This window comes from Fringilla coelebs (assembly GCF_963513975.1).
Source record: "Fringilla coelebs genome assembly, chromosome: 2".
In the NCBI taxonomy this organism is placed as follows: Eukaryota; Metazoa; Chordata; class Aves; order Passeriformes; family Fringillidae; genus Fringilla; species Fringilla coelebs.
The window spans coordinates 72962635-72983963 of NC_140029.1; the positions used below are offsets into that span (position 1 = coordinate 72962635).

The 21329-nt window shown below is 42.1% G+C and overlaps 2 protein-coding genes across 5 annotated transcripts in view; both read left to right on the forward strand.

Moving 5' to 3' along the window:
• The window catches only part of MICU2 (mitochondrial calcium uptake 2), a 136208-nt gene extending 126569 nt beyond the window's left edge, over positions 1-9639 (forward strand). Inside the window, exons 9-12 of the mRNA XM_084201099.1 lie at positions 805-976; positions 1261-1369; positions 4087-4244; positions 4529-9639. Coding sequence (XP_084057225.1) covers positions 805-976; positions 1261-1369; positions 4087-4244; positions 4529-4633 — 544 coding nt within the window. The 3' untranslated portion in view covers positions 4634-9639. The remainder of the gene's footprint in view (positions 1-804; positions 977-1260; positions 1370-4086; positions 4245-4528) is intronic.
• Positions 9640-13899: 4260 nt separating this feature from the next.
• ZDHHC20 (zDHHC palmitoyltransferase 20) overlaps positions 13900-21329 on the forward strand; it is a 45384-nt gene continuing 37954 nt past the window's right edge. For all 4 annotated transcript variants that reach the window (XR_014615970.1, XM_084201093.1, XM_084201094.1 and 1 more), the window contains exon 1: positions 13900-14074. Coding sequence is in view for 3 of the 4 variants with exons in the window: in XM_084201093.1 (XP_084057219.1) it covers positions 13957-14074 (118 nt within the window). In the remaining variant the exon portion in view is untranslated. The remainder of the gene's footprint in view (positions 14075-21329) is intronic.

Sequence of the window (21329 nt, forward strand, 5' to 3'; positions counted from 1 at the left end):
TCAAACTGAAAAAACTTGAAGCTACAACTCACAATTACAGCTCTGTACCTTCAGGTTATTATTTGCTTCTTGTAATACTTTTTTCTTTCTTTCCCAAATGAATGGGTTCCTCCTAAAAACCTTGATGTTGACTCTTTCCTTTTGCAGACAGCTCTCTTACCTTCCCAAAGCCCTGCAACATTTTCTGTGCTCTTCTTAACTCCATACAAGTCAATTGTAATCCTCTCTGATCTATCCTCTTGTGAGCACAGAACTGATTCACCAAAGCTCTGTATGTAGTTATAATCTCTGGTACTTTCAGTCATCTTCTCCTTCAGCAATTTCAAGTTTCCTCTTTCACCTTTGTGATTATTATGGCCTCATCTTTTTAGTCATTTGCAATCTTGTCATTCCTCTCTTTTTAATATGAAACCTCATAAATAGTGTGTCAGGCCTTCAGTTACCAGGTCCTTTTTCATTCATTCATTCATTCATTCATTGGGCTGCTGCCTTACCGATTTTTTTATCTCCTTATCTGCGCATTTTTAAACACGAGTAATACCGAGATGTCCGATGCGTCCCTGAGTTGTGCTGGCAGCAGCATCTGTGCAGGCCGAGAGCGCGTTCTGCTGGTGTCCTTGTGGAAATGCAGCCCTGGAAGCATCGCCAGCGCGGGGACGATTAAACCTGTGGGGGTGTTCCAAACAACAATGCCCAAAGTGTCTGGGGCTCAGAGCTGGTGTCGGCGGCACTTGGTAGCTAAGGTGGTAGTGGTGATACGGGGATGGAAGTAACAAGTGGTGGATAATATCTGTTTACACTTAGATTCATGGAAGATCTGCAAACGGAAGTCCAAGAAATGGAATTCATCAAGTTTTCAAAGGGTTTGAGCGTCATGAGAAAAGAAGACTTTGCGGCATGGTTGCTGTACTTCACTGATGAGGAAAACAATGAAATTTACTGGCAGAATGTGAAAGACAGAATCGAAGCAGGAGAGGTTGGTACCCAAAGTGTACTTTGTTTTCCTTCCTCCTTTGTATGCATGGGTTTTCATTTGAATGTGGGTATCTAGTGAGATATCCAGTTGCCGAATGAAGTATTGTAGCCCTTGAATTTTATACAGGTAAAAGCGATGATAATTGTCCAGCTGAGAAATACCAATATCAACAATGAGTAGGCAGTCACATCTAAACACTAAGTCCCACCAGGTTTAATGGCATAGAAGAATTGGGATTTGAATGTGTATTCATGATATATAATCTGAATTCTGTGATACTCTAGAACATCAGTTTGGAAGAATTCAAGACTTTTTGCAAGTTTACAAATAATCTGGAAGACTTTTCTATCGCCATGCAGATGTTTACTGTAGCCAATCGTCCTGTTAAGCGGGGTAAGTGCTGTACACCTTTCAGGTGGGTTTTTTTAAAGGCCAAAAAAAAATCATTTTAATTATGGGATTAAGGTAAATTAGTTATCCCAAAGTACCACGGTGAAGTCCAAAAATATTATACTGCTCTGTATTTGGGCTTAGTTCTATTTCATTAAAAATAATAATATAAAGTTTCCAAAGTGTTTTTATTTCAAAGTTCTAATGTGCTGTAATATGTGGATTAATGACAGCAGACTAATAAATCATAAAATGGTTTGGGTTGGAAGGGACCTTTAAAGGTCATTTTTCCAAACCTTCTGCCATAAGCAGGGAACTCTGTCACTGGATTAGGTTGCTCAAATCCCCACCCAACCAGACCTTGAACACTTTCAATGATGAGACAGCGACAACTTTGTACCTTTCTTCCTTATGTCCAGTCTAAATCTACCCTTTTTCACTTTGAAAGCATTTTGCTTTTCCTGTCACTACAGGCCTTGGTAAAAACTCTCATATAAGCCCCCTTGATGTAGTGAAAGTCCACAATAAAGTCTGCCCTGGGGTATCTCTTCTCCAGGCTGAACAAACCCAGCTCTCTTGGCCTTTCTTCACTGAAGAGGTGCTCCATCCCAAAAATTAGCACATAATTTTTGTGGCCCTCCTCTGGACTCACTCCATGTGCTCCCTGTGCTGAGGAGGATGTTTTATGCAATTATGTCTATCAAAAAGAAACAATGTCGTAAAGTGGGGCTTAAAATAAAGATTTCAAGGAGGGGAGTTGCTTCCTTCCCATATAGAAGAAAGAGGAACAGTGCATCAAAAGTTTTACGGACATACAAATGCTTTTTGTTTTAATCCTGAGGTTGTTATTTAGTTGTTACTCTTGAAGGACAAGTCCCATAAGTTATTTCAAAATAGCAACATTATTTAAAAGTTCCTAAAGAAATGTAAGGAGATATTAACATTTATTGAAATTAATATTTGATGGGCTCATGTGAAAAAAGATGAGAGATGTGAGAAGATGGAAAGAGAAATATATATTCTTGAAAGATCAATGTTTGGATGGGATTTGAACCAAAGAAAACTGGGGAATTTGCAACTTGTGACTTTCATTACTAGTCTGTTTATGCACTGAACCCCACTGTAATCAAAATCAGCCAGCTGCTGAGGTAAATCACAGCTGTTACATGCCTGTATGTCTAATTCTCTCCTGAATCTGGCTGAGTTCTTTGTCTTGGTGTTTGCATGATAATGTCCACATTATCATGTGTATTCACACACGTATGAACATTCATATAAATATAAGACAGTCTTTTAGTCCTTCCTTTTATTCTAGATTTCTTTTTCTTCTAAGTTCACAACTCATCTCTCTGGTAAGGTGGCCCTTCTTTGCTTGAAGATTGTTATGCCTCACTGTTGTAGAAGATCTTTGTTTATTCCTGTTACATTCAAAGAAAGGACAGTGCCATGTCTGGATTTAAATTCAGCTTCAAAAGATGAAACAATTAACATCTTTTCAAAGACAAAATTAAGAGTACTGTAAACATCCCATGTTTTATGTCTTTTTCAAGTTGTGATACTTTTATAGAAGGATTTTTAACTTAATTCTATTTAAACCAAGTGTGAAATAATAACTACATTTCTACAGGAATTGTTGAAAGATGAGAGCTATATCAGGAATGGTATTCCCTCTAGTGAGCTTCAGAACTAATCATATTTATAGCACTATTTATAAACAGCACTTATTTATGAGAGCAGAACCACGTTAATATTGCATTTATGACTTCATTGGACAACTTGCTGTAATAATCTACAATACTGCTACACTTCAAATACACTTCAATAACCTCCAGTTCCTTTTTGAAATTCACGCTTCCATGATGCCTTCAAGAATGTATCCAATTCATGTGTTGTGATTGTCCTTGCTATAATAAACAGTAATCCTTCCACTCTTACAAGCTGCTGTTTTGTGGGAGCCCCACACACTTCCTCATCTTCCTTGAGCCAAAACTCCAAATTCTGTGCACCACAGGACCAAAAGATGGGCTAGTGGTTGCTTCTATACTGCACATGGTGGTGTAAAGAGAGAAGAAAAAAGAGCTGAAGATGAAAGTACATCTCCAGAGAGGTATAGCAGCTTTTTCTGCCATAAATCCTCAGTAACTCTTCAGCATCATTTAAGAGGAGGTAGACAGCTTCTCTCAAAAACCAGAACTACAGATATATAAAGCCATGTGCTGTAAGCAGTGCATTGACCATTTGATGGTCTGTGTTTCTGCAGAGTTGCTGAGGAGATTGTTAATTGAGGGGGAGGATATAACCTACTGTTTTCTGAGGAGAAGAGTTTTCTTGTAGAATGAATTGTCATGAAGCTGGCTTGATATAAAATAGTAAGGTTTTTTATGAGAGGATAGTGAGTCAAACACCATTTGTATGTACGGGAAAGAGCCAAATTTTGCTATTTCTAGCAAAAATTATCACTTGTACTGTTGCTTGAGAAGCAGGGCATTGAGAAGCTAAAGCTTATGATAAAATTAATAAAGATAGTGTTACAAAAGAAGAAGCAAGCTCAAGAACGCATGAATTGAGTCCTCCTAATAGTTTATTAGTTTACACATCCCAAATTCTCCAGTTAGGATACCCACAAGCCATTGTAAATGGGATGGAATCCTGCTATTTATAAGCTTTCCATTTTCTTTTCAAGTTCAGTCACCTATGATGTAATATTATGTCTTTATTAGCTGAGTTCAAGAGAGCAGTGAAGGTGGCAACAGGACAGGATCTGTCAGATAATGTTTTGGATACCATCTTCAAGATTTTTGATCTAGATGGAGATGACTGCCTCAGCCACAGCGAGTTTCTTGGAGTCCTGAGGAACCGAATTCATCGAGGTTTGAGGGTAACAAGCTGACATAACTGTTTGTAAATATCACAGATGATTGCTACAACTCTCTTGTAAATGCTTGTAGAAACCCAGGTAGAGTTAATGAATAGAAAAAGATATATATTTTAAACTGGGTAGTCCTTGCTGCATATGAATCTGGGATGAGTGCTGCCACTAAGAATTTGTTATTAACACATGTGAACTATGGAAGCAGCAGCACATTATATATTGTATTTACACAGTCTTGGAATAGGAGTCTTTTCTGTGTAAATGCTAACACACTTTAACTTTATTAACAGGTACCACAACAGCAAGGCATTCAAGGTTTCTGGAAGTGTGTGAAAAAAGAAAGCATTAAAGAAGTCAAAGAACTTTGGAAGCAAACTGGGAAAAGTCCTTTTTAAAGCAGTCCATTTTTCTTTTGCTTAAGTGGTTTTTCTTTAGGGGAGTTTGTCTGTCCTGTTTACATAGTGACTAAATCAAAAATGCTCTTTTTTTTAGCTATAGTTAAAGTTTAATTAACCCAGACTCTAATGCAATAATTTTATAATCGTTCCAGTGCAATCAGTTTGGTTTACAGAACTGGTGTAGCTTTTGGCCTCCATACCAAAGTACTCTTGTTCTGGGGAATAGTGTTGTTTACTGCTCTGTGGAGTCTGACCCTGCACTGTAGGATACAGGATGCACAGGATTGAATAACAGTCCCAGACAGGAACATCACAGCAATATCATCTCCTATTGAAGGAGTGAACATCATCTCAGCCACCAACACAGCAGCTCTCATTCTCCAGCAAGGGCAGAGGTCCACAAGGCAAAATCACTTGCACAACACTTTTTAAACCAAGTTATCCTAAATCAAAAAGGAAAATTCATACCTTGTTATGGGGATCTGCTCATGTGCTGGTTCCTGATGCTTGATTCCACCAGTTCCTGTGTGGATGTCTGGTTTGTCTGCCTTCATGGTGTTATTATTAAACTGGAAATACAAGACTGAAATGCTTGATGCAGGGTTTAAAAGTTGTACATTGATCCATGAGTGTGTATTGAGTGTCTCAGACCTCTTCCACATAATATAAATAGGAAGAAAAAAATCCTCATTCTGTCAAACACAGTGGTAGTTACAATTTGACTCATTACTATTTTGCTTTAGTTGTATTGCAGAAGATGAATGTGTAACAAATAGTTGTTTTATCTCACTAAAAGTTGTGACAGGAAAACCTGAAGTATCTCAGGAAATCAAGGTTATAATAAGCCATTGTTGAGGTAATATGTCCAATAAAAAACCAAATGCAAATGTTCATTACTCCAAATGCAAAGTTAGACCTAAGATCTTGAACACTAAAAGGAGGAACAAATCAAGACTAACACTTAGAAATTACAGATGAACATTTTTTTGCAATAACATTAGGTGCACCTCTGTGTACACAGGTGTGCACGTTACATGTTTTGTCTTTCTTACAATCCCAGGAGCCAAAAGCCAGGTCCAGATCACTCTTCCTGGTTGGCCACGATATATAGGAAATAGACTTATCTGTAAAGCTGTCAAGGTTTTTCCTCTTTCCCACTCTCAGTTATCTGACTTGTCTTGGCTGTGGTGAAAGCTTAACCTTTCAGGACAGGTTTGTGATAATAGAGATAATAGATTCAAAATGTGGACTAGGGAAATGTCTTGAAAAAATAGCCAAGAAACCACTGTGAGCTACTATGCATCAGTTTGTTGCATTACATCAGCCATGTTTGCCTCAAAGCTCAACATGTGGTGCTTGGTTGTCATTTCTTTGGTATTTGTGAGAAGAGGGGCAATTTCCATGACAGGTAAGAAGACATCAGCTCTCACTTGGTGCAGGGACAGGAGGGAATGCATTGGGAAACCCTAAAGGTCTTGCCTAAGGAGTACTGAGATTCCTGATAATGTGTTTGATGTGTCAGTAGCTATCATGTTTGTGCTGAGGACAAGTCCTCGTGCCTGAGCCTTGGCACAGTGGCTCCTAGGGAGCACAGTGAGAGGCCAGCAAAGCAAATCTTCCTTCATGGCCTCAGCTTGGAGCTTTAATCCAAAATGTTAAGAGAAAATGCTGGTAGTCCTGTCATGTGCATACCCCCAGAACAAGACCGTGCCTGTGGGGAAGTCCTGAGACTGTCTGGAAGATCAGGCACCAGTGACCATCAAGGATCCCTTTTCCCTTATCCAAATGCAGTAAATGCCTCAGCCTCCTCCCCTCAAGCTGAGCTTTTGCAGTGCTATGTGGGCAGCAGGATAGCAGGTGCTGGTTTACTTTTTGTGTATGGAAATTGTTTGTTGCTTCTCGTGGTGGGAGCAAAGGTGGGGCAGTGAGACTGGAACCACAGCACCACAGCCAGCTGCATTTCACCGAATTATCCAAAAAATGACACTATTGAAGAGCTTCCGTGGCACAGAAGTGTGTATGTGTTGACCCGAAGTGTGCTTTGTGCCAGCTCTGGCTTTAATGCAAGGCTGCCTTTTATTTGTTGCTGTTAATATTTTGGCAAATCATTTTTACTTTGGTGTGGAAATTATTCCCTAGCATTTTATTCTGTGTGAAGTTAATAGGTTTATGATGTTTTTTATTGCTTTTGTGGTTTCTTTTGTTTACTAATTACTTCCTTCTTACAAGCTGTTTGGTTTTCTTCTGGAAAAATCAATTCATTTAGCTTTAGTTTATCTAGAAGTTTAACTCCTCAGTGCTCATTTCTGTCTGGGTTTGTGCAATCAGCAGTATCTGCTTTCAGGGATTTCAAGTTTTATTTTTCAGCAAAAACTTTTATTTCAAGTTCAGAGGAAAAGCAAAGGGATATGCTTGGGTTTGATATGAATTTTGTGTCTATAGTAAAAAGAAAAAAAAAAGATTGATTGGAAATTAAAACAGAGTTATAATTTTCAGAAGTTATCCTGAAAGTGCAGCCAGGAAAGAACTCCTTTAAAGGCCAGGGATGACTTGTCCACCAGGCTTAAAGAATCAGACTCTGTGTTTAATTTGCAAGTTTATTGTTATTTGTCAACTAAAATGGTTTGTAAAACAGTCTTTAAATAATTTCTCATTTTTAAAATCTTAGATTAAAAGAGATATTTATGTTTTTAGATAAACCCTTTTTTTTAAGAAATTCATTACAGTTTATGTGTTTGATGTTTTAGTTCCTTTTAGTCACTGTATGATATTTGAAGCCTTCTGTGAGCATTACTCAATACAATTTAGTTAAGGCTTATGCCAGCTATCAGTCTAAATATATCAATTGGTACTTGTTTTAACATAAGGAACTCTTCCTCTGAACAGAAATGTATAGGAAAGCTAAATAAAATTGATTTTTTTTTAATCTATCACATTGCATCTGAATTTTACATGGAATAAAGATGAACACATTGCACATTGCAAAAGTCTCAAAAATTGATATAACATATCAAAAGGATACACAAAAGCAAGTGCAGTCACCTACAGCATACAACTACTTAACAGAATTTTAGTTGTTGTATCCCCATAACACTTCTTACATTTCTTTGTATGTTACTTTAAGATAATGTCTAAGAACCATTTCCAAATGAAGCAAAGACAAAAATTCAGTCTGATATACTAGAAGTAACCAAAACTCATTGATTGTTTCTAGAAATTAATTCTGGTGTCTCATTTTGTACAAGCCTCTTTCTAAAAGCAAAAGTTCCTTTGGATTCAAACCAAGCTGGGAGGTTTTAACAAAACAGGCAGCAATGAGGAGTACGTGTTCTGCATAGCAGACAAACAACCAGGCCATGGACCATGGTTTCATGGCACTTCACATGTTCAGTGCATATAACATAAAAAGGATAAAGGGCAAGAATGGGAACAACCCTGTTGCTTAGAGGAAGTATAAAATTTAGGTATTTTGACTATACTTGGACTAAAACATAGAAATGGATCAATAACTACATCAAAATTTAAAAATAGTTTTCTCTCATGCTGGAGTTCTCACAGGAGAGGGCAAGCATGCCTCATACCTTCAGTTTTAATTTTTCCTGTAAAATAGTCACAGTTGGGTCAGGAAACTACTCAAATGCAGAAAAAAGCCTTCAGTAATTTTAAGCAGAAAACATGTGCCCAAATGATCTTGTGATCATTATTAGTGAAATCCAAGTTGCCCCAACAAACAGCTCTTGTAATGCAGTTGGTCACAAGGGAAGCATGAAGATGAACATGGCAGATGTAGACACACTCTTCTAGTGCCCAGCTGGCCACAGAAGCTCCTGCTACAGAAGCTGAAGATGTCATCCAACAAGAAGCTGAAAGCCCTTTGCAGAACAGAAAACCTGAGAGACTTGAGCATGCACAAAATAATTCAGTGAACAAATGTGTGTCTCTTCACTCATTTGTTTGAATGTTTCCCACTGGCTTTGTTTATTAAACAATTCTTAGCTGATTCAATAATAAAAAAAATTGTACAACATATGTGGAGACAGATTTCCCATTAGGCTGATGTTGGCTTAGTTAATAATGTTTCCAGATCATTAACTGGAGTGCCCTAGTGCAGGGCTCTGCTTGCTGTCCTGGGCTGCTGTTCCTGCACACCAGCATCGCAGGGAGCCTGCCCAGCACTGCTCGCATGCATGGGCTTAGCCACAGCACCTCGTGCCCTGAGGAGTAAAAGGCCATGTTTTTCCTCACCTATGTGCCCATTGTGAGTTTAGATTGGATGCTAGGGGAGAAAAGCTTCAGATAAAGGGTTGTCAAGCCCTGGAATAGGCTGCCCAGGGAGGCATCCTGGAGGTGTCACCATCCCTGGAGGTGTTGAAAAGATGTGTAGATGTGGTACTTGGGAACATGGTTTAGTGGTGGTAGACATGGCAGTGCTGGATTAATGGCTGGACTTGGTGATCTTGGAAGTCTTTTAAAAATGATTCTGTGATTCTCTTCTGCCTATGGCAGAAGCCTGGCCTGCCTTTCCAGGCTAACCGAGTGGTGGAAGTAACACGGGATGGCATCGGGCTGTGGGAGAATGGACACAACACACTGTTTATGACTGGGTTTGTGTTGGCCAGATTTCAGACACACAGATCTGAAAAGCTGGAAGGAGGAATATTCCATAGGTAATTCAGAGGAATGTGTGGGAGTTTTTTTCATGGGATTTCAGATGCAAGCTCACTGCTATGAAAGAGCCTTGGAGGGCCTGGCCTTTCTCCATGGACTGCAAGGGGAGCACAGAAGATGAGCCTCGCTGGACTTTGTGAATGCCACAAGAACTTTCCCGGAGAAGGGATGTTCTACACAGGCATTCTACCACAACACTGTGCTTTGGGTCCACTCCTCTAGGGGAAATTTGTCGCCTTCATGTCAGCACACGAAGCAACTGGTAGCTCTAAATCACCCCAAAGAAAACCAATTGTTTTAATTTAAGACTTTCCAATAAAGTGTTTTAAAATTTTCTTCTCTTTTCAGGATACAGATTTTTTGTTTTAAATTATGTGGCTCTTACTGTGTTTTAATCTACTTTGAAACTGATACTATTGGAATGAGCAAACAGTACTGAAAACATTGTGTACATCACTTAAATAATGCACAGAAGGTAATTCCTAGAGTAATGGCAAATGAGTCACAAGGTAGAAGATTACATTTGCTGTTGAAAAGAAAGGATACCAAAATATAATGCTTTGCCACTAATCTTTAGAAAAGGAGACTAAATGTTAAGTCCTGAAGTCAAAAGAAGAAACAGAAGAGCTATTAGAGTAAATTAAAAATTAAGCAAACATGAATATCATTGAACAAAAGGATGCTAGGTAAGCAAGAACTGAATCAATATGGCTGAAATTAGGGAGTTTTTTATATGCTATTTGACCAAAAATGCATCCTCACAATTTATAAATTTGATGCAATGCAAAGAAGGGCTAGTAATCACTGATAGTTGGTGCGTACAAGATCACATGATCTGCACTGGAATGTGAAGAGCAAATACTTTACATAATCTCTGTTGGTTCTATGTGTACATCAGAAATTCAAAGCCTCCAGAAATTTCATTTGACTCATATTACAAGGAATAAATGAGACAAATTATGATTTTGCATCAATCTTCATCTAAGACATTTGGTTGCTTCTGCCTTGGGATTGCATGCTCCTGGAGTTTAGGATGAGCTACTTTGAGAAGGAAGAAATACAGAAGCAAAACAGAGATGACATTGTTGTGGATTATAACCTCTAAATAGTAAAGAGAGTAATTCTGAGTAACAGGAGTGTTTGCGGTGCCTTGCTCTGGGATCAACAAACATCTGGAAGACTTCAACAGAGCCTAACTGGTGCTAACGCCGCAAAGAGAAACGTTTAACTTCTCTTACACATTTTTCAATGTGACTAAAGCAGGTGGGCAGCCAGAAGTGGAGGTGTGATGTGAAAATCGACAGGAGATGCCTTTTGTTTTCCAATATTTGACAGTCATGGAATCCAGTGAGAGTGTGGTGAGCAGCTATTCCCACAACATGGCATTCTGAGTTGCTCTTCAGTTTCCCAGAGTCTGCTCCAAGTATCATTTCTTGTCCCTCCCCACAAATGAGGCAGCAAAGTTTGCACAAGCTGCACTGCAGCCATTTGAAGCCAAACAGGTGCTCAGCAATTCCTAGCAGAGCTTCATTCCATCCTGCCTGATTTCTGTTCAAGGAGCTGATTTCTTCTCAAGAGGTCCTTGTAGAGACATCCCAGGTGGCTTTCAGGAGTGGAAGATGCTAGTTCCTCCCAGCTGTGTCGAGGGGCTCCTTGTGCAGCAAAATTCCTCAGTGGGGGGCACTGTCTGGGGATAAATAATCCCTCTCTGCTGCCTCACAACCTTGGTGTTGTCCTTGTTTAATTCAGTCTCGCTTCAGTTCCTGTCATTCTGGAAACACTGTACAGAAATGCTGGTGGATTGTAGCTGATTAGTTTGTCCTGTCCAAAGTTTATACTGCAGCCACTGGCCTTCCATCCTGCCCAAGGCATCTGTCTGATCCAGAACTGAGATACCAGCCATGTCACAGCTTCCAGCTTTGCCAGCCTCAGACTCCATCCAAACCACATGTGGCTGTTCCTGCAGCTCAGTATGGACCTGCTAAAAGGGGGCGAACGTCAACACACACATGGCTCCACTGATACCTCTGTGGGTGAAACTGCAGTCAGCGTCAGCAGGGAAGACTGGGATAGGGAGGATCATGTTGGATTCCCTCACATCTTCCCTAGCATAGTGAACTATTTTCTGGCTAAACCTTTTTATTCATGGCTGTGCTCCTTAGTCTTCATGTTAGGAATTGTGCTTATAGTGAATGGGATTTTGTCAGAAAAGTTGGTGGAAGCACAGCCAAGAGGATGGTCAATGCACAGTAACAGCCAGGAGTCAGTTACAGCCACAGTAACATGCAGGACATTCATGGTAAAAGTTGTTTGTAACTTTGCTTCCCAGGTCCAAGTTCCTTCTTCTTACATTCCTTAGGGGTGATTATGGTGGCGCTCTCTTGGGTTCTCTCACTGGTCAAAGGGACTTTGGGAAATGTTAGGAAGTTTCTTTTCCTAGCCTGGCGCTCGAAGAAGGAGTCAGAGCTCTTCAGTTCTCGGTTTCAAGGTTGTTTATTGTATCTTATCTATAAAATTTTTTCTCTTGTCCAGCCAAGGTCCGCTCAGCAAGACTGTCCGAGGCACTCTGCTTCCCCTGGGGCGGTGTTATTTTTTTATACTAAAAACTATGTGTACAATATTTACAATTACTTTCTAATATTTATCACTTATATTAGACAGTGAGCTTCTACTCTAAACTAATCTAATAGTGCCAACATCACAGCAGAAGATGGAGGCCAAAAAGAAGGAGAAAGGCTGGACATGCCCAGATTCCTCCATTTTGCCTCCTGAACCCCCATTCTAAAAACTCCAAAAATCTGTTTTTCACCCTGTGATAAATTCACTATCATTCTACTCAAACTGTCGTGGCTCGTAATTCTTCATATAAGGTTGGTAATCCTTTTTTCCAAGGGCTAAATCAAAGACACAGGGGTTTTGGGCTCTGTGCCAAGGTCTCTGAGCCCCCTGGGCAGGGGTTCAAGTCCTCCAGGGCAGCCAGAGGAATTTCCTGGGTTCCAACAGTGCTGGGTTGACAGTTGTTAAGTTGAAGGTCTCTTCCAACCTCGATGATTCTGTGAACAGGCAAGGCCATAGTAACTGCCCCATCCTCCTGAGGCAATCTCACTGCTGCTGCCCACCACACCAGCTCCAGGGGCTCACAGGGACTACAGGGTACCAACCCTGTTGTGGCCAAGCCTTATTTCAGGGCACTCTTGTGGGCGGTTCCAGCCTCACCCCTCACATCATGGATGCTGTCTGTACCCTATGGATGGGATGCTGTCTGTACCCTATGGATGGGATGTTGTCAGTTCCCTATGGATGGGATGCTGTCAGTTCCCTATGGATGCGGTCTGTTCCGTTTCCCTCGGCTCGGGAGGCCCCTCTTGCCGCCGCCAGGTGGCGCCAGAGCGCCGCGGGAGCCGCCTGGGGCCAGGGACGCGCTCCTGGCTCGACCACCCTGTGGCTCGGCAGGGAGATGGGGAATTTTGCCATGGCGCGGCATCCCACCCACAGCAATGCCAGAGTAAGGCTTAAGAGTTCAGACGCTCCCGCTCCGCAAGCTGAGCCCCGCAAGGCAGCGCCGGAGGCGGTGCCCACCCGAGGCCACGGCGTGGCCGCAGCTGTCAGGCGCTCAGCGCCCTTCAGAAAAAGCCGGCGAAACAAAGAGCATGAAGTCGTTCCTAAGTTCCCTTTGCGGCACCCAGCAGGCTGTTTGAGTGGTGCAAGTGCTCGGCGCGCAGGGGCAGGCAGCAGTCCGGCAGCGCCCGGAGCTGTCCCACCGCCTTCCTGCCCAACATCGTCCGGCCAGGACCAGAAAAGGGCAGAACCTGGAGGTTTAAGAGCAGGTTTTATCGCTGGAGGAGGATCTCGCCGGTGCGAGCAGAGGGAGGCGGTGGGCGGCTGTCGCCCGAGGTGCAATGGCGAAGGATGCACCGGGAAGAATGTGGCCAGCAGGTCGAAGGAGAGGATCCTCCCCCAAGACTCAGCCCCATTGAGGCCACATCTGGAGTGCTGTGTCCCCTTCTGGGCTCCTCAGTACAAGAAAGACAAATTGCTACTGGAGAGGGTGCAGTGGAGGACCACAAGGATAATTAAGGATCTGGAGCATCTCTCTCATGAGGAGAGACTCCAGGAGCTGGGCCTGTTTAGTCTAGAGAGGAGAAGACTGAGTGAAAATCTCGTCAATGCATGTAAATATCTCCAAGGCAAGTGCCAAGGGGATGGTGCCAGGCTCTTCTCAGTGGTGCCCAGTGACAGGACGAGAAGCAATAGCCATAAACTAAAACCTCAACACGAGAAAGAACTTTCCTTGGAGGGTGGGCAGAGCACAGGAACAGACTGCCCTGGCAGGTCATAGAGTCTTCCTCTCTGGAGAGATTCCAAACCCACCTGGGCCCTTCCTGTGTCACCTGTTCTAGGTGACCGTGCTTTGGCAAGGGAGGTTGGACCGGATGATCTCCCGGGGCGCCTTCCATCCCTTACCATTCTGCGGTCCAGAGGCGTTCCGGCACCCCGAGAAGGGGGCGGTGGCGGGCGCTGGGGCCGCCCCTGTCCCGCCCACTGCGGCCCGCCCAGGGCCCGCCCGGGGCCGGCTCCGCAGCGGCGGCCGGAGCTGCAGCCGCCGCCCGCCCGTCGCAGCGCCGGCGCTGCCGCGGTGCCCAGCAGGGAAGATGGCGCCGTCCCACGTCCTCAAGTGCTGCCAGAAGGTGCTGGCCTGGGTGCCCGTAGCCTTCATCGCCCTGGTCGTGGCCTGGTCCTACTACGCCTACGTGGTGGAGCTCTGTGTGTGTGAGTGGACCGGGAGGGTCGCGGGCGCCGGGAGCTGCCGGCCGGGCGGGCAGGACCCTCCGCCGGCCGCCTCCTCCTCCCCTGCGCCCCGGCGGGCTCGCTTCTCCCCGCGCCCGCCTCAGGCTTTCGCTCGGGCGGCGGAAGGAGAGCCTGCCTCTGGCGCTCCCTGCGGAGCGGGCTTACCTGTTGTCCTGCCGCCCTCAGGTGCCTCACGGCGGCGGCGTCCCGGCCCGGGGCCGCCTGTGGAGGTTCAGGGGAGAGGAGGAGGCCCAGGGTGCTTCGTCTGGGGACAGGGACTTCTCGAGAGCTCAGCCCCTCGTGTCTCCTCGTGAGGAGTTTCCCCTCTATTTTACTGTTGTTCATCCATCTGATGTATCGAATAACTCCTCAAGGGTGTATAGGGGTTCCCCTCCCTCCATTTCATTCAGAAGCCCGGTGCCGTTGAAGTATTACAAGGCTGGAAACATCCAATTTAAGCGGGCTGGGGAAAGGATTTAGGTCTTACGGGGTTTTGTCAGGCCGTATCCTGGCTTTCTGGACGAGGGCTCGTCTTTATATAAATCTGACTTGCAGCCGATGTCGGTCAGGGCGATATTTACCCTTTGCTGTCTTCAGGAGGAAAGTTCCGTACCGGAGGATGTTGGCTTTCCCTGGCCACGGTAAATGGAGGGGAACTGTGATGTGCAGTATTCATCAGAATTGCTGAAACTTGGAAGCAGCATAGGAAAACTAAGGAACGGATTATTGAGCATTTGGCGTGTTGCAGTAAGGAAGCTGAAATGAGGGAGAACCTCGAAAGTACTAAGAACTATTTTAAGCTAGGTCTGTCTAGTGTCTGTAGGTCCTGGTACTACTTCTTACTTGTGTAAACTACATGCTTTCATATCCCTAGCTAGAAAAAAAATGTTTGCATGTACTTTGTATCTGGGTAAACTGGTATAGACAGCCTTCTAGTAACAATAATCAGGTTGGCTTTTTCTGCGATGACTTAGTATTTTGGATAACTTTTCTGTATGCTGATGTTTTTTCACAGCTTTTTGTATTTGGAGAACATGAACCACTGACACAAATGTTATTTAAACTTTAAATAGTAGAGACATAACTGTAAAAGAATTCTTGTTGAGGTACCAAATTAAATGTTGACATGAGATACACTGGCATATTTGCAGCTATCCAACTTGCCAAATAACTATTGTTCAGTTGTCTATGTGAATAAATAGGTTTTCTGGGAAATCATGCTTAAAACTGTAAACATTTGAAAACAAATTTGAGTCAGTCTACTGGAGGTCTGGGGCGTGGGTGGCTGTAACAGTAGTCCTGAAAGGGGCTGTGTGAGGTTATAGACTCACATTTTACAAGTTTTCTGTACCCTCTACAGTCTAATTAGTATGACAAAAGGCAGATTAGGGCTGTTTTTAAACAAAGAACAAAAACTCAGGGATTAAGAGGCTTGCCTTGGGTTGAACAGGTGGTCTCTGCTTGAATTGGGAACAGAGCCCTAAACTCTTAAGTCCCAGCTTTGTGTCTTGATCACAGAATGGGTCAGGACTAGGTGCTGGTGAATGATTTATCTATCATGAACATCGAGAAGCTGAAAAGAGCTCTTCTGAGTTCATTAAGGTTTCGTTTGTGTGAAAGTTATTGAGAAGATTGGCTCCTGTTGATGCAACAGCTTCTGCGTCTCTAAGTCTGGCTTCTAGAAGACTGGCACTTTTTGCTCACAAGTCAGCTCTATTAATGTCTGTGCATACAGGCTTTTAAGAAAAAGTGTCATTTAATAAGCAAAATATTTACTGACTTCTGTTGCTGCCACTGAATTTTTCAGTTGTTACTTGTTTAAATCATGCTCAATGACCAAGGATTTTACTTGTCTTGTGAGTTTTTTCTCTTGTGAATTTGGAGGGTTTTGGTTTTTGTTGGTTTTTTTTAATCTATTGAATTTTGTTTACACTCTTGAGAAAAAGTCATCTCACTAAGTGAGAGGAAAGGGATTTTGTGTTTGGGTCTTTTTGGCATTGTGGGTTTTTTCCTTTGCATGTTTTTACTCTGTGGTTGAGCTCAAACCAGGATTGAGAGGATTTAGAGCAAAATACAAGATTTTCTGTTTGTCTTGGCAGGTAGGTTTTCTTCCTGCTGGTGCTCCCCATGTTCTGTTTGTTTTGGGAAGGACAGCACTGTGTGCTACAAGGAAGAGCAAGGATGTGCCTCCAGCACACAGCTGATGAATGAGGCACTGGCTGGCCTTTGCCGGTGTTCACATGGGGCGGGTGCGGAAGCAGGGATATGGCTTAGGTAAGAGGCTGATCTGTGCCTACTAAAGGAAAGAGAGATGGAGGAAGGGAAGCTTTCTAAAGGAGACACAATAGAAAATTTTGAGTAAATACAGGGTAAAAAAGAGAAATTGAAACCCCACAGACATCAGTGTTTTTTCAAAATTAATTTTTTAAAAAATCAATAATTGTTCAGATGTGATGCTAGCAAGGAAACAGGAAGAGGGAAAGCCTGTATTTTCCCAATTATTACTTCTTCCTGGTTTGTTGGGGTTTTTTTCCTTGTTGTCATTGGTCATTTATTAAAGGTTGAACATGTATTCAGTAAGTAGATCAAGTGGGGAGCCAGGATTAGTGTAGTATCATGAAGGAGAAGATGGTGAAGTTGGGGCTGTTTCTTTTGTCACCTCACCCTTTTCCTTTCAGTTTTGCTTCTCTGTGCTGCTTGCCCCACCCTCCTCTGATGGGGTGCTCACATATTGCTCAATTCTTTTGGTGTCTGATGGACTCAGGCTTCTCTGTAATTCACTCCTAGTATGTATTTACTGGATTATGCCTCTTCTATAACCCTAAATTATATTACTTACACACTGGCTGTGAACACCAAGGAGGACTGGTGTGGATAAGATGAAAGGAGACTCATGAGCTTGTCTATTGTTTTCCTCCCGTGGGAACTGCCAGCATCGTTCTCTCTCTCTGAAGATGTTGAACGCTGGCTTGGTTAGACCACTATTGCTGTGTAGTTGTGATCCATCAAGTAAATTAGCTATTAAGCCAATTGGAAAGGTGAAGACAGCCAAATGTGTGTAAGTTGAGGGAATGTCAGCAATAGTGTAAAAATTCGGTGAATATGTGTAACTGAAGGAACTACAAAAGACTCAAGGCAGGTCTCAGAGGGCTTTTTTAAGTGTTTTGAAGTAGAAAAATCTGACTGAACACTTTCTTAGTAGATTATTTCCTCTTTCCACCCATAACTTGCCCAGAGCTCTGTTTGCAAGAAAACACACCTAGCAATACATAAAGGATGTTGTAAAATAGCTTTTTGTTAGTTTGAAACTATTTAATGTGTTCCTTCGTGTTATCAAAACATGTTTTGCTTTTAACGTTGCTTTTGTAAACAATGGCTATATTATGCTGCTGCTGAATTGGACTGATTGTGTTCACTTACCACATCCCTCAGATGCTCAGAAAGAGTGAAGCGCTTCTCTCGGGGTTCGCTTTCATTTATGGCTGGCTTGGATCTTATTATCCATCCCAAACGTTTTTGTAGGTGGTGGGCTGTAGTGCAGCCTGGTTAGAGGGTGGTCACAAGACACTGTTTTGCCACATGTAGTTGGTGGGTGAAGTCAGCTTATTTTTTACAGGTAACCCTTTTGCTAAAACACTTGCAGACTTTGGTAGTGCTGTCTTGCACTGAGAAAAGGAGTTAGTTAACTTTGACTTGTCTGCAACTGCTAACTAAAGTGTTATTACTGGTGTTATTAAAAAGAAAAAAAAAACAGCTAAAAATCCTGATCAGGTTAGCTTTTTACTTTTATACTGAAGACTACATTTTCTGAAAATCACAGTCCTGACTCTTCTCTTGAGCCAGGAGTTTTCAGGATAATGACTTTTTTACATATTTAGTAGGCTTGTGAATGAATGAGTGTTTTCATGCCTCAGGGTCTGCGAAGTATGGAGAACTCTGATTTGAACGCTTTGGGAGAAACTAGTTGTGTATTCTTTTCACAGCATCTAGTTGCAGAAGGTTTGTTTTTTTTTGATACAGTGTAATGTCTGGGGTGTCTAAAATCCTGGCAAACAAAGCAGTTTGTAATTTAGAATGCATAGTGTTAGTAGTACAAATTATATTCCTTGCTGTTCCAGAAGACTGCAGTGTCTCTTGTCAGTAGGGAGCTAGCTCTGATTTCCCCATAGCACGGCCCTTATGAGAAGCACATGGTGATCCCTTTTAACGCTCCCCATCTGAAGAGTCTGTTGCATAAACAGAGAGAAGGTAATTCCATCTGCCTCCTCCAAAAGAAATCTCTACTGAAAATGCTAATGGAATATCTCTCAAGCAGTGGCAAGGTGATACCAACAGCAGTTCTGATTTCAAACTACAGAAAAAGCTAAAGTATCAGCACTGAGGTACAACATTTGCATGTTAAACATGTAAAAGGCATTTCCATAGGAAAAGAGGGTCACCTGTCAATTAAAGGAAAGCAAATTAAACAGGTTAGATCATTAGTTAGTTAACTATGTTTACATGCCTCTCATGAATTTAAAAATACAGAAATTGAACCACTCTGCATACACTTAATTTTGTTGTAATCTTTCAGCATAAACATGCATATTATCATCTTAAACGAGAATCTTTTTTGTTGTTATAAAGAATTAGAATTCTTGTTGAGGTGGTCAGACTGGATACAGATTATTGGAAAGCTAAGTGCTCACCTGAGGAGAAAGATTATCTTCTATGGTGCCTTGCACTGTGTTGGTCATACTAGTTTATAGGAACAGGTGGACTTGTGCCTTTTATATTAAAATGCAATCTGCTCTCTTGGCAGTCTTCTAATGAAAAAATTGTTCCAAGTGCAACAGCCTGGTTTCTTGAGGAGTTATCTTGTATCTGCTCTTTCTGCCTTCATCAGAAGGACTCCATCCCTCTTCTCTCTCCCAGCCCTTATCTGCAGTGCCCACCCCGGCCCCTGCATCTGCTAAACCATTCCTGACAGCTCTGCAGCAGTTGGCATCTTTCCTTGATTCCTAATTAGTATTTGGTCAAAAAGAAGTGTGGTGCAGTGACCAGTTTGGTGTTGCCTAGCTTGCTCAGGGGACTAGGCAGAAAATGAGCAGCTGAGCTCAGAGCAGCTCTCTGCCAGCTGGGAGTTTGGGCTTGTCCCTTCTGCTGTCCAACAGTTTTGATGGAACTAAGTGGTGCATACTTTGTGTGGGACCTACCCTGAGCCTCAGCGCTTGTCTGAAACTGGTCCGTGGGCAGGATGGGTTTGGAGTAGGGTAGAAAAGGGGCTTACTTAGGGAAAGCAAGGAGCTAAGTGTCTGAGTTAAAGTAGGAGCTCTTCCTGTGGTTTTACTTTCTTGTAGCCATGATCACTCATTGCTGCAGTGCTTCTAGATGTGGACTATAAAGCTTTTCTTGCTTTGAAAGGGCTTGGATACCATGAGTATTTAATATTATGGAAAATAACTTCTCTCAGTTTTTTTCTCTGGTAATAGCAGTAGGAGATTTCTGTATGCCTCTAGAGTCAGAAGAGTGATCTAAATGTCACTTTCATTTTTAATCAGGAGTTTTATGTTCCTTCGTCCCTTATGAGTCTCTGTTTTCCTACAAGACGCTATGGATAAAAGGACCAGAATTTCAAGCATATATTTTCAGTAGACATTACTTTGAGGTCATTGACCCTCTATATAGTGTGAACTTCAGGTTCTTCTGTCTGTTGAAATTTCAATAATTAAAACTTTGTTCTCTACTGACTCATAATTTTATGAGTTAATATAAAATGCTTTTTATAATCAAAGAATTTGCAGGGTTTAAAGGTGGATTTCAGAGCTGAGTTCTCGTATACCTGTGATAGTTGAAATGCTTGGATGGCACTGGACCTGCTTTTACTCTTGGAACTTGAGACTGTGATGGAAAATGGGAGTAAGATAGATTCTAATTATCTGCCTAACATTGTGCTTGTAAATACTGAGGGTTCATGCTGTGCATTTTTCACCCATTCAGTGCATCACTTTGTTAAACAGTTTCCTACAACTGAAAGATTGTATGCTGGTTTAACATGTACTTTTCTTACAAGTGTTACAAACTGTAGGTTCCTGAAACAGCTTTTGTGGAGTTTTGATCTCAGTCATTAACTTCTTCCAGCTGGTACATAATCTTCCTGTAATAGGACGAGTATCCATTTTTTTCTCATTAGAATGTATAAAATGTAACAGAAACATTTGGAAAGTAAGCACAGACCACTTTTTTTTTTTTTTTGGGGGGGGGGGGTAAGCTGAATCTCCACCAAGGTGTGATTCAGTTATAAAAGAGATAATGAGATTGCAACAAATTCATTTGTTCTTTTAGCCACTTCCCCAATATTACCTCCTTCTGCTGTCACTGAACTGTTTTCTGTGGGATGTGCTTAACTCCTTCTCTCCCGCATCAAGAAACAAAAAAGCCAGGTTTTTCCCATTCTCTTCTGCTTTCCTTCACCCCCACAATCTTCAGTGGAATACCTAATCTTTGACCATCTTCTCTTGTCTGTGCTAGAAGTCAAGTTCCCCCTCTGCAGCATTTCAAGCCTCTGCTTTTCCTTTTTTCTCAAACACCAAATGGCTCATTCATTCCTTTTCCATCTTTTCTTCTGACTCTTAAAATTTTCTTGTGACATTGTCAAAGGCAAGCAAATCACAAGCAGCATGCTTTGCCTTTGCAGTTTCTGCAGCAGTCTCTGGTGCTGTACATGGTGCAGCATTATCTGAAATGTGAAACATGGAACCATTTCAATCATATGATCTACAGAGAGAGGGTTTCAAAGCAGCAGTCTTTTGTTTGTGGTATTTTGCTTGTGCATCTCAATGTGTGTTTGTCTCCAGTGTGCACAATTTTTATTCATCTCTTGTGAAGTGCTAAGCGCAGAGATAGCTATTTGGGCTTTGGGGGTTTTTTTCCCCTTTTTGAAACCTTTTTGTGACAAAAAAAATTTAGAGCTTGAAGAAATTCATCCAGAATTAGGCAAGCTGCCAGTGCAGAGAGACTGAAACAAAGTTTAGATTAAATTAAAATAACCTTGAAAGGAACAGACATTATTTGTTTGAGGAGACCTAAACACGTAGTTATTGTATAAGCTGCTTTGCAGTTGTACGTGGGGGGACTTAAAACTTATGTCAAGTGCCTCATCTATTGCCTTGTCATGGGTGTGAATGCAAAGAACCTGTTACTGTGTCATTCTTCATGACAAGTAGTCATTGCTTTTAGCTTTGTCAAGTTTGGATTT